We start from the raw sequence: 12,149 nt of genomic DNA on the forward strand, positions 1-12,149 counted from the left end.
ACTCTGATCTCCAATAAACCCCCAGAAAACCAGAAGTGGCACTGTGGCTCAAGTGGTAGAGAACTTGCTTTGAGCTGAAGAGCCAAGGGTTAGCACCCAGGCCCAGAGTTCAAGCCCCATGACCAACAAGAATAAAAGTGAAAATAAATAAGCAGAAATAAAAATAATATGTATTTGTAGAGGAGGGAATGGAATAAGCATATGCTTTCATATCTTATTTTTAAATAGAAACATTATTGTAATATATTAATATTTTCTTGAGAAATAGGAAACAGATTTAAGCATGGAGAAGCACGTTTTATAATATTTATCATTTCAAGTTTATATTCTATGGTGATACTTAGAATCTCAGTACTTGGGAAGTTGAGGCAGGAAGGTAGTGAGTTGGAGGCCATCCTAGGCTGCATAGCAAGACTCAAGTAGTAGAGTGTTAGCCTTGAGCAGAAAAACTCAGGGACAGTGCCCTGGCCCTGAGTTCTCCAGAATTCTCCCCTAGGAGAATCTAGAATCTAGGGGAGAAAAGTGATCGGAGGTGGGGCTGAGAACCCCTTTGTAGGATTCCACCTGACCCCATTCTTCAGCCAGCCATTTCTCCTGGTTATGGGATCCAGGACTTGTATACAGGCCGCTTATTCTAGGAATTAATCTGTTTCATATGGTTAAAATAAGATCAAGACAACAGTGTTCCCATGAATCCATGAATCACTGGATTTATTGTTGAAGGAGATGTTTCTTTTCTATAATATCTAAAAGCAGAGCAAAAATGAGAACAAATCTCACTGGGAATATATTTGATAGACAATGTACATTAACCACTTAGTGAGTTCCAGTTTTATTTAGAACCTAATTATCAAAGTCTGTTTGCTTTGCATTGAAGTAGGGTGTGTGGATGTAAAGTTTAGTCAGTTTGAGTTGTACTTTCCTATAAGAGGTTCTCGGGAGAGATGGCTTGACCCACACTTCAGAGATCCCTGAAGACCTGCATAAGCCCTGCAGTAAGGGTCTGGTGGGTGACATTTGGGTCAGTCCCACCAAGGCAGAGAGAACAGCACTGTGTGGCTTGATCTCTCCAAGAATGTGTGAAAATCTTGGGGGTTTATGTGATTTGGAATTCCATAGTTTATATGGTCTGAGAAGGTTGGACAGAATATTCTTTTGGGAAGGGGGATTACACTCATGTTCTGAGCATGGTGAAAATGTCACTCACAGCCAGTCATTTAAAAGCTGCATAATAAATCCAAGCACTAGGATTGGAGAACTGGAAGGAGTCCAATGGAGGAGGGAACAAGAGAGGCAATCCAAGGGTACTGGATACTACCACAGGCCCCCTGGCACCTTCGCTTTAAGACGTGCACAGAGAACCATCTTAGAATGCTGGTCAGAAGAATGGAAGACTAGTCTGTTTGTCTACCACCACTTGGGACTGCTATTGATCAGAAGTCATTCCTAGAGGTGTTGGCTCCCTTGTGCTTCTAGGTTTTAGTCCCGAGTCCCAGAGTTTACTCAGTGTGTTGCTGCATGGAACCCAGGGGGCAGTGGCAGAGAAATTCTCAGCAGGGGGTTCAGCTGAAACAAGGTGCTTTGGGTTACACTTTAATGTGGTTGGTTACATAGCAAAACTGGGATGTGAACCTGGCCACTGAGAGTGTCTGCTAGAACCTCAATGAAGTCTTCAATAAATAGAACTATATCTCCACTAAATTCTCAGTCCAAAGAGGATCTACTTGTTTTTTTTTTCTATGTGGATAGAACAATTCTTCCTCTAAGTGCTTTTCTAGCCATATATAATTCTCAAAATGACTCAGTAGTTATTTATCGCTATTAATGTAGCGTAACGTAGAGGCAGAGTAAGTGCTCTGAACTGCCTATTCTAGGTTGAGACTGTGAAAAGAGTACAGAGAACAGAGTGCAAACTCCTTTCATAATCCCTGGTCTTCAAAGCTCTAGCTGCTAGAGGAGTTGGGCATGAAGAAGAAAGCCTCAACCCTTAAGAAGCAACAGGTTTAATACCCCCTGCTCACTTCTTTGCATTTGAATCTACTTAATCTCTTTTCTCCATTCCTTCCTTTTGCAATTTACCTAAACACACCTCTGCCAGGAATTGGCCCTGGTAACTGCTCCACTCTGCTCAGCAGGTTTCTCATCCAGGAAACCGGTGGCTTGGAGTAGTGAGGTGGGAGGGGAACTTGATGAAAGGCCGCTTGTGCACAGACTTATATTGGAAATGCCCTGGGAAGTTCCACTATTCTGGCTTTTTTTTTTTTTGGAGGAGGGGTGCTTAAATGAGGCTTGAGCTCAGGATCTAGGCGCTCCCCCCCTCTATTCACCCCCCCCCAAAGCTAGTGCTTTACCACTTGAACCATAGCTCCCTTTCTGGTTTGTTTTTTGGTGATTAATAGGAGGTAAGAGTCTTATGGACTTTACTGTCTGGGTAGCCTTTAAGTCACGATCCTAAAACCCCAGCCTCTTGAGTAGTTACGATTACAGGCGTGAGCCACCATCAGGCTCCGTGCTGATTATGACTTTTAAAAAAAGAAAAAGAAAAAAAAGACTCTTAGGAGCAAATCTTTAATAAATAAAATTCATCTGATCAGAAGAAATTTAAACATCCGCCAACCAACCAGCCAACCTTAAGGAGCTCTAAAGACAGCAAATGAAAAAGACCTGGGAGCCCCACTTCCTGGAGCCGCACCTGCTCCCTTCCGCAGCCCCAGGGCGTCCCGGGGCGCGGGAACCTGCCGGGCACTCGGCCCTACCCTGGTCTAGGAGAGAGGTGGCAGAAATCCGCTCCCGGCTTGGACGCAGACACGTGGTCCTGCGTAGGTTAACCTCGGGGGAGCGTTTTGGGGGAGCCCTCGGCGGGCCCAGCGCCAGGCTGGGGGCCCGAAGGCAGAAGGGGGCGGCCCGGGAGCTCACTCCGCCTCCACGCCGCCGGCCGTCGGGCCCCGCCCGGCGCTGCTCGAGCGCGCACACCGAAGAGTGTGGGTGCATCCGGGTGCCAGACGCTGGAGGACGCGGGTTTAGGGGTCGTAGAGGGGATTCGAGAAGGAAGCTGCCAGCATCACCCCCACGCCAGGCCTGAGCAGTGCCAGGATAGGAGCTTCGCGCCAGCCGAGTCCCCCCGCCACCCTCCGCCGCGGAGCCCCCTGCCCATCCGGAGTGGGGTAAGCGGAGGGTCAGCTTCTCTGAGCTCGGGTGGGATGTGCCAACGCCCTGGCCTCAGTTTGGTTGGGCTCTGGGCCGCCACGGAGCCCGGTTTCCGGGATTTGGGTGGGGAAGGGGCATCGGGTCCCGCAGGCCAGCCCTGGGGCTGCGGCGGAGCAGGAGCCGAAAGGTGGATCATTTTAGGCTGAGCTGGCTCGGCCCCGGTGGTTGGTTTTCTCTCCTCCCCGCTCCTCCGTTCGCACCTGTGGGAGCAAGGTCAGGGTGGGGGGTGGTATCAATCTTCTGAAAATAGTGCTCCCCATGAGGCCACAGGTTGAGCTCCCGACCGGGCGACTCCCGGGTGTAATCCCCGGCACTCGCCGTTCTTGGGTGACTCGATTTGACCAAAGGCAACCGTGGTCCCCACAAGGGAGGGGACCGGCCCAAGGTCACCTCGTCGTCCCTGGCCAAGCAGAGCTGGAAACCAGTAGTCCTGTCGTCCCGGCTCCCGCCCCAGGCACTGCTACCTTCCCAACCAGTCTCCCGGATCCCGTCCCGCAGCCTCCTCCTCCTCCCCGCGCGTTCTCGGCGACGCTGTGTTCCCGGGGCGGGGAACGCGGGGAAATGCCTCCTCTCCGCAGGCTGCGCTCGGGAAGGGATGCTGGACAGCGGTCAGGCCGCGAGTCCAGCCGCTGGAACCCGAGCCAGGCTGGCCTGCCGGAGGGGAGGAGGAAGAGGATCTGGCCGGGTGTTGACTCGGGAGTCGGCGAGGGGATTCGGGGCTGGTGGTGGGCCCGGGCTCGGGCCGGCCGACCGCCACGGCGGCGCGGCGGTGAGGACAGTGGGGCTTTGTCAGGGTGGTGCCGCCTCCGCCAATGGGAGCGCAGCCGTGGCCGAGCCCCCCTCGGCGCCCGCCCTCCCGCCCGCTGGAGGGGACCGCGGCGCAGCCATTGGCTGCGCGGCCCACGGGCGCGGCGTGGAACGGAGTGGCGCCTGCGCATCTTGGACGTCTACCCCGCCCCCCACCCGACCCCTCATTATGCTTTGCGTGCCGGGGCGCGCCGAGAGCGCATGAGTCCTAGCACCCGGATGGAGTCCCTCGCTGTCCTCGCGGCTTGCAGCGCGCTGCCGCTGACGCGGGGGGCGGAGGGTGCCGGCGTTAGACGCAGCGCGAGTTTTTCCAGCCAGTCAGCCAAAGCCTGCCCCTAGTCAGCCGGTGTGGAGTCACCGTCTGGCCCCCCGCGGTTCCCGCTTTGAGGTGCGGATTTCCCGGCAGGCCCGCTCGCTCGTGCCAGGGCCCGTGTGGCGCGCCGCCCTGCGTTGTACCCAGCGAGGCCCGGCGTGCACAGACACGCACGCGAGCAAGCAGGGCTGGGAAGTGAGCGCCGCTCTAACGCTCTCTCAGCACGTGTTCCCTAGACGCGGTGCGTCGCCACGCGGGTCTGCCCGCTGGTGTGGGGGAATGGGGGGGGGCGTTGGTGGAGCTTGGGTGCATAATCACCAGAAATATCCCCACTGGCATACCCCGACTGGGCGAGTGCGCAGAAGGAAGCTCTTTGGGGGTGAAAGTCGATTTCTTTTTAAATTATGAAAAAGCTTGAACGAGGGGTATTTGTGTCCCCTTAGATCTTAGAAGCAGAAAGGAGATTTGGAAGAGGATGCGTAAGGCATGGGAGTCAGGAGGCACAGGACTTGTGGAATAGGGTACACACCTGGAATGCAGGCACGAGGATGGGACTTGGAGGCCATCCTGGGTTATATAGGGAGAAGAAGGAGAGAGAATGTGTGAAAGGAGAGAGAGAAAGAGAGGGGGAGGGAGAGAGAGGGAGAGGAGACGAAGTGAGGCTAGGAAGGCCAGCTTTTGAAATATATTAAGCATATATGAATGAAAAGCTCTGAAATCCATCAGTTATACTCATGTCGTGTTTTATTGTAGTTCCAAACTGTTAAGAGACACCTTTGACTCTTCTTTCACATGCCTCATTCGATCTGTCTGTAAGCAATATAAGCTTTACCTTTAAAATAAAATCAGACTCTGACCAGTTCCATTTATCTCCATAGATGGCAAGCAGCCTCTCTGTCCATCATCGCACAGTAACTTTTCATATTTCACTGAAGTTGTGTGGTGTCCACTCTGTGTGGCTGTACACTGTGTCCCTGCCACAGCTTCTGATCTGTCGCCCACTTTTGTCCATCCTCCATGTATTATTTCCCATGAGATTTATTAAAGGGTAAGTCTGATTATGGTACTACTCTGCTTAAAACTCTCTTAAATATTACATGCCTATGGTATACAAGGCCTTGTTCTAGATGTTGGGATGAACAAAATTGACAAAAAATCCCCTTTTTTACAGAGCTTTTTTTTTTTTTTGGCCAGTCCTGGGGCTTGAACTCAGGACCTGGGTACTGTTCCTGAACTTTTTTTTTTTGCTCAAGCACTCTACCACTTCAGACACAGTGTCACTTCTGGCTTTTTCTGTTTATGTGGTACTGAGGAATTGAACCCAGGGCTTAATGCATGCTAGGCAAGCACTCTACCACTAAGCCACATTCCCAGCCTAAGAGCTTGACTTCTAGTGGGACTGAAAGCAAACAAGATAAATAAGTCTAATGTGGTAATGTATAGAATGTTATAATGGTAAGTGCCAAGGAGGAAGACAAAGTAGAAACAAGGAAGTAGGGTGGAAAGAAAAATCTTCAGGAGAGGGTGGACTGATGGGATGACCTGGAGGTGAGAACAAACCTCTAAATAAAAGACTGAGGTGAGAAAATGAACCCTGAAGATAATGGGTGAAGAGTGTGCCAGGGAGAGGGGACAGGACAGACACTCTGAAGCAGGAGCTGGCCTGGAATGTTCCAAGGACAGCAAGAAGGCCACTGTGACAGAGGTTCAGTGAGGGAGAAGGGTATGAGGTCAGAGATGGTGGCACTAGATTGCATAGGACCTTGTGGGAAATCTTTGTTTATTCTGCATGTGTTTGGTGCGGGAGTCACACAGACTGTGGTGAGCAGCCTGCACAGAGATATTGATAGAAGCAAGGAGCCTAGTTGGAGGCTATTGCAATAATCTGGACAAAAAGGGGTGAGGCTTAGAATACAGTGGTAGCAGAGGATATATTGTGGAGTCAGTAGAGTTTGCTAGCACTTGGGCTGTGGAAAGTGGAAGAAGGAAGATGTAGATGTGGAACTAGCAAAGTCTCAATTTGGACAAGTTAAATTCAAGATACCTATTAATTTTTCAAAAGGACACTTGTATATCTAGTGTTTGGGGATATGGCTGGTCTCGAGATGATCATTTAAAACTATGAGAATTCACTGTGGTCGCCAGAACAGACTAGGAACGTAGGCTGGAGGTTTAGTGGTTGGTCTTGATTTTGGTAGGAAAGCACCATTCTTCTAGGAGTGCAATGCCTGCTTGATCTGGGGGTTGTAATTCTGGCAATTTTGACAGCTCTAGTAATCTCTCTCTCTCTCTCTCTCTCTCTTTTGTGGGGCTTGAACTCTGGGCCTGAGTGCTGTCCCTGCACTCTTCAGCTCAAGGTGAGTGCTCTACCACTTGAGCCACAGAACCACTTCCAGTTTTTCTGATGGTTTATTGGAGATAAGAGTCTCTCGGACTTTCCTACCCAAAGTGGCTTTGAACCTGATCCGCAGATCACAGCCTCCTGAGTAGCTAGGATTACAGGCATGAACCACTGGCCCCCAGCATAATGTCTCTTATGTTGAAGCATTTTCTGCCATAGGCATTGAGCTAAGGGATGAAAAGGACTTTTTTTTTTTGTTCGGATAGCTGCATTTGAAAGTCTGGACTTCAGTCCTGGAGAGAGAAAGTAGAGATGTGTGTTCTGAGCCAGCTATTCAGTATATAACAATAGGTAAAAAGAATCAGGACTAGTGTAGGTCCTAGCCTTCCATAGAGGGCCCATCTGGGATTGTTCTGCTGCTGTTAGTAGGTGCTTCTGTTTGAGCCACAGGTTGATTTCCCATCCCCATGGTCCCCTAGAGAAGCTCACCCAGCTCATCATCTATATTCCAGAGGCTCTCTGGATACCTGCTTGGTAGCAAGATTATTCTGGGTACTGAGAATTCAGTGGTAAGTAAGATGAGCAAGACCGCTGCCTCATAAACTTATGTCTAATAAGGAAAATAAAATAATTTTGGAGGGTAAGATAGGTACTATAGAAAGAAGACAATTCTGAACCGGAATGGTGAGCCAAAATAAGCCTCTTTTCTTTTTGGAAGTTTCCCAGTCATAAATCTTTCAGTGAAACAAAAAACAGAGGCCTGTGGCTCCTGTCTGTAGTATTAGCTACTCAGGAGGCTGAGACTTGCCAATCTTTTCAGGATAGTCTGAGATTTCACCTGTAAATAACGAGCTATGTCAGACTGGAGGCATCACTTAACAGAGCATATCCATGAACAGGTGGGTAGAGCAATCATAAGGCCCTGAGTTCAAGCCCTAGCATGAGCACACATGCACAACACAACAAAACAAAACACATAGAAAATAGACTAGCACACAGACCTATTGACCAGATGTCTGGTTATCAGTTAGGTTTGGGCTGGGGAAGAGTACCTTCCAGGCAAGGTCTTAATACTGTCAAAATCCGTCTAACTACAGTATTTATAGTGTGCAAAGAGGCTATAAGCACCTTGTTCAGGAAAAGAACAACAGCTTCCTTAGTCTTTGGCCAGCAGGTGTCACTGTTAAGCACAGCAGGGCAGGGTTGGGGAGCACAGAGCTAATGGTGTGTAGGGCTGCCAATACTGTGTATAGAGAGAGGCCTATGGACACAACAGGAGTGAGAGCCCATGCCCAGGTCACTATGATAATGTTTTGCTAGGTATGAGGATCCTGACAAGAGAACGGACGTACTGAGTCATAGTCCCTTTAGGGTGGTGGTTTCTGCCAGGCTGGTTTGAAGATTACTGGTCTGATCCAGGATTACACAGTGAGTCAGTGAGTTCATGGCACGGCCACAGCCAGAACCCAGGTTTCCAAATCCCTGGCTTCTGACTTCCTATTAAAGAAGGTTGTAGTTGGTGGAGAGGTGCAGGAGGGGTCTAACTGGTACTAGGACCAGCACTGGGTCTGGTAGATTCAGCCATTTGACTTTAACAACCTAGAAGAAAAATGACTACTCTTGACTAAACCCCTCAATGCCAGAGGTAATAATACCAGTGAACATTTGTGTTTTAGAATCACCAGCAGGAAGTAGACCATGATGTTGGCTGCCTGCCTCTCCAGACCCCTGTCACAACTCCCAGGAAAAGCCACAAGTATCTGTGGTAGAGAAAATGGAATGAGGTAAGCAGCTGGATGAGCGTGGCTTGAGTCATGCTTTCCCCACCTGGTCCTGACCATCAAAGATGCTTCAACTCCCACCAGCTCCCAGAGTTGTCATCAGAAGACACACTTTCCCAGGGCTCATGGGGCGAAGAATAGTTTTCATGGCTTTAAAATCCCTTTTTAAAGTTTTGAAATAGCTTTAGAGTTATACTGAAATTGTCACAATAGAATGATGGGATCCCTCCACCTAGTTTTCAGTGTACAAAATCATAGCTTAGTGATCCCATTAGGAAATTACCATCAGTACAATACTGTTAACCAATGCAAATACAGACCTAGTAATTTCACTAACTGTTCTACCATTCACAATCCTACAGTGCATTGGATTGGAATATCTCTTCCCAGCAGCAACATTTCTTTAGTCTTTTTTTGTTCATTCTTCCAGCCTGCCAGTCATTTATTCTAAGGAATGTATCTCAGAGTTTATGTGTTATTTCCTTGTGTTTAGATACAAGTTTAGAACCAGAGTCATGGCTCCAGTGGTAGAACTCCTGCTTAGCAAGTGCACAGCCCTGAGTTAAATCCTTGTACTGCACCCCAGCCCCCCAAAATATCCAGGTGTGCATGTTTGGTAAGAAATACTCAGAAGTAAGGTGTGACTTCCCCATCCCATCCCATCACATCCAGGGGCACATGATTGATGTGGTCCATTTCTTTGATCTTTTTACATTTTATACATGAAACCAGGTAATCAAAATGCCCTGAGATTGTTGATGTTATGTAGTAGAAGCATTAAATAGGTAGGGTTATTTTCCTTTCTCTTCCTCCCTCCTTCCGTTTCTTTTTCATTTATTTATTTTGTTGGTCATGGGGCCTGAACTCTGGGCCTGGGCGCTGTCCCTCAGCTCTTCAGCTCAAGGCTAGCACTCTACCACTTGAGCCACAGCGCCACTTTTGGCTTTTTTGGCTTATGTGGTGCTGAGGAATCGAACCCAGGACCTCATGCATGCAAGGCATGCACTCTACCACTGAGCCACCTTCCCAGTCCTCCCTCTTCCCCTTCTATCCTTCTTCCCTCCCTGTATTCCTCCTCCCTCCTTTTATTTCTTTTATTTCTTCCCAACTCCCTTTCTTCCTTTTTGGATTTTTGCTGGTTTGGAACTACTGGCTCAAGTGATCTTTCTGCCTTAGCTTCCCAAGAATTTTCTCTTTTGGAGCTTAAGCAAGGAAAATCTGATATAGACCTTTTCTTTCCTGTTCCATTTGAGGAGAGTGAAACTGAATGTTGACAAATTCAGAGTCCCAACAACTAGAAAGCTGATATTTTCTTTTTTCTTTTTCTTTCTTTTTTTTTTGTCATCATTCATTAACTCTGGGCCTGGGCGCTGTCCCTCAGCTCTTCAGCTCAAGGCTAGTGCTCTATCACTTGAGCCACTTCTGGTTTTCTGGTGGTTTATTGGAGGTAAGAGTTTCATGGACTTTCCTGCCCAGGCTGGCTTTGAACCATGATCCTCAGCTCTCAGCCTCCTGAGTAGCTAGGATTACAGGTGTTAGCCACCAGTGCCTGGCGGAAGCTGATATTTTCTATATCAGCCAGTACCTTTAGAAAACTGTGCATTGAGTCAGCCAATACCTTTAGGAGAGTGTGCATTTAGACTTTTCACAGTACTTGCTCAAACAGCTTTGTACAGAGCAGGCTCAACTTGGAGACAGAATTTCAGTGCCCCATGGTCTCCATGTGACAGGAATTGGAAAGGACCCTTCATGTAGGAAGGGGCCACTGCAGGGTCAGACCTAGCTGTTGAAAGGCTTGGGAAAGGTTGAAAGGTTTGTTTGTTTGCTTGCTTGTTTTGAGTCCACTTTTAGTTATCTTTTTGTTGTTGTTGTTGTTTAAACCCTCAAGACTCATCACAGGATTCTGTGTCTATAAGCCTAAGCAGGAAGGTTGCTTTGGAGTTTATCAAGAACCGTGCCATGCTTTGCATAAGTCTGCTGGCTCTGGTTTTGCTCTGTTTGCTGCACATGGAGTTACCATGTGACTTCTTGCTTTGTATACATACGGGCTTCTTTTGCTTTTTTTGGTTCTTAGCAACTGGTTCATAAACACGGAAAAACATGGTTCAAAAGTGGCTTTTAGGAATTTCTGGTAATTATTTTTAATGAGGAAAAAATAATCCCAAAGGCAGTTAAAATACTTTTCCAAAAGTTCTGGCCTAGCACCAGTGGCTCATGCCAAAGTCCTAGCTACTCAGGAGGTGAGATCTGAGAATCTTGGTTTGAAGCCAGCCCAGGCAGGAAAGTCCATGAGACTTTTTTTTTTTTGCCAGTCCTAGGGCTTGAACTCTGCAGGACATGGTCTCTGAGCTTCTTTTGCTCAAGTGTAGCACTCTACTACTTAAGCCACACTGCCACATCCAGCTTTTTCTGAGTAATTTATTGCACGGCCTTTCCTGCCTGGGCTGGCTTTGAACCATAATCCTTAGATCTCAGCCTCCTGAATAGCTAAGATTACAGGCATGAGCCACCGACACCCAGTGAAACTTATTTTTAATTAACCACAGAAGTGGAACTGTGGTTCAAGTGATAGATTGCTAGCCTTGAATATAGAAGCTCAGAGAATATGATCAGGTCTAGAGTTCAAGCCCCAGGACTAATAAAAAAGAAAAAGGAAAAAAGTTTTTCCCTCAAAGTGAAATAAAGCACTAATTAGACTCTTGGCTTATTTCAGGTGAGGGAAAAATCTATCTCCAGGATGTTGAAGATCATTCAGATGGACTGCAGAGTAGCCTGAATGAGGCTGGGGGATGGGAGATTGGGTTTGGGCAGAACTGAGTAAGAATGCATTCAGTGTCCTCAGAATTAAGTCATCAGCAGAATCTGGGAGAGAAAGCCTGGTGTGGAAGGAGGCTAGCACAGAGGATCACTGTGCTGATACTCAAACAGAAGGGCTTAGTGCTGGGAAAAAAACTTTGGCCTAATTTTTTTGTTTGAGTCTCAGTTGCAAAGGACCTCATATTCTAGTCCCTGTGATAGGAAACTCCCAGCAGCCACTTCTGCTTGCACCTCATTGGTCAGGAGAGGTTACATGACCATTAGGTAGGCAATAGTCTGGAAAAACAGGACACATGGTGACAAAATTACAGGTTAGTGAGGCAAGACAGTAGTATGGCTACTGGCAAGCAAACAGTGTCACCACAGCTGACTTGGTCTGTGGCTTATATCTGATTTGTGTGCAGAGAGATTAGAGACACCCAAAGAAGAAATTTCTAGGGGAAAAGCTTGTATTCTCCCCTTAAGACAGTAGTTTTCACCTCTCATTGCAGGTTAGAATTACTTAGAGCAGTGTAGGAAAAAGAAAACTTCTGTGCCTCACCCTGGGGATTCTGATTTAATTGTTCAGGGATGAAACCAAGCATGGGAATCATTTTTAAAACTTATCTGTAATTTTTTAAGAGGTATCTTATAGAAATTCTCAAACATACTTGTGATCCCTGGCACATCAACCACCTGGGCTTGCATAACAATCAGCTTGTGGCCAGTCTTGTTATATCTATGTTGCTATGATTTTTCTTCCCTCGCCTCTCTTGGACTGTTTTTCACTCGTGTAAGTTTTTGGTTTTGGTTTTTTTTTTTGGTCCGGTCGTGGGGCCTGAACTCTGGGCCTGGGCGCTGTCCCTCAGCTCTTCAGCTCAAGGCTAGCACTCTACCACTTGAG

At 47.8% G+C, this 12,149-nt stretch overlaps 2 protein-coding genes across 6 annotated transcripts in view; one reads left to right on the forward strand and one right to left on the reverse strand.

Moving 5' to 3' along the window:
* Positions 1 to 492: 492 nt before the first annotated feature.
* Positions 493 to 4,893, reverse strand: LOC105987882 (uncharacterized protein C17orf96-like). Its single transcript, XM_013019306.1, has 5 exons — positions 4,857 to 4,893; positions 3,672 to 4,098; positions 3,109 to 3,407; positions 2,757 to 3,005; positions 493 to 509 (listed from the first exon to the last, which is right to left on the reverse strand). The coding sequence occupies exons 1-5, from the start codon at positions 4,891 to 4,893 to the stop codon at positions 493 to 495; spliced, it is 1,029 nt and encodes a 342-aa protein (XP_012874760.1).
* The window catches only part of Bdh1 (3-hydroxybutyrate dehydrogenase, type 1), a 32,334-nt gene continuing 22,814 nt past the window's right edge, over positions 2,630 to 12,149 (forward strand). The window contains exons 1-3 of one of the 5 annotated variants that reach the window (XM_013019462.1): positions 2,843 to 3,164; positions 5,206 to 5,375; positions 8,345 to 8,452. In XM_013019462.1, coding sequence (XP_012874916.1) covers positions 8,367 to 8,452 — 86 coding nt within the window. In that variant the 5' untranslated portion in view covers positions 2,843 to 3,164; positions 5,206 to 5,375; positions 8,345 to 8,366. Of the gene's footprint in view, positions 2,820 to 2,842; positions 3,165 to 4,233; positions 4,403 to 5,205; positions 5,376 to 8,344; positions 8,453 to 12,149 lie in introns of those variants that run through there. The other 4 variants (XM_013019464.1, XM_013019461.1, XM_013019460.1 and 1 more) reach the window with 4 other exon arrangements.

The sequence above is a fragment of the Dipodomys ordii genome, unplaced genomic scaffold, assembly GCF_000151885.1.
Source record: "Dipodomys ordii isolate 6190 unplaced genomic scaffold, Dord_2.0 Scaffold45, whole genome shotgun sequence".
NCBI classification, from domain to species: domain Eukaryota; kingdom Metazoa; phylum Chordata; class Mammalia; order Rodentia; family Heteromyidae; genus Dipodomys; species Dipodomys ordii.

Coding starts and splice junctions, on each gene's coding strand:
- LOC105987882 (XM_013019306.1), bottom strand. CDS start 4,893: ATGGCCTCCAAGTCCCATCCTCGTGCCTGCATTCCAG. Junction 3,408..3,671: donor CCGGGAGACTGGTTGGGAAG/GTAGCAGTGCCT, acceptor TTGCTCCCACAG/GTGCGAACGGAGGAGCGGGG. Junction 3,006..3,108: donor GTGGCGGGGGGACTCGGCTG/GCGCGAAGCTCC, acceptor CGCGTCCTCCAG/CGTCTGGCACCCGGATGCAC.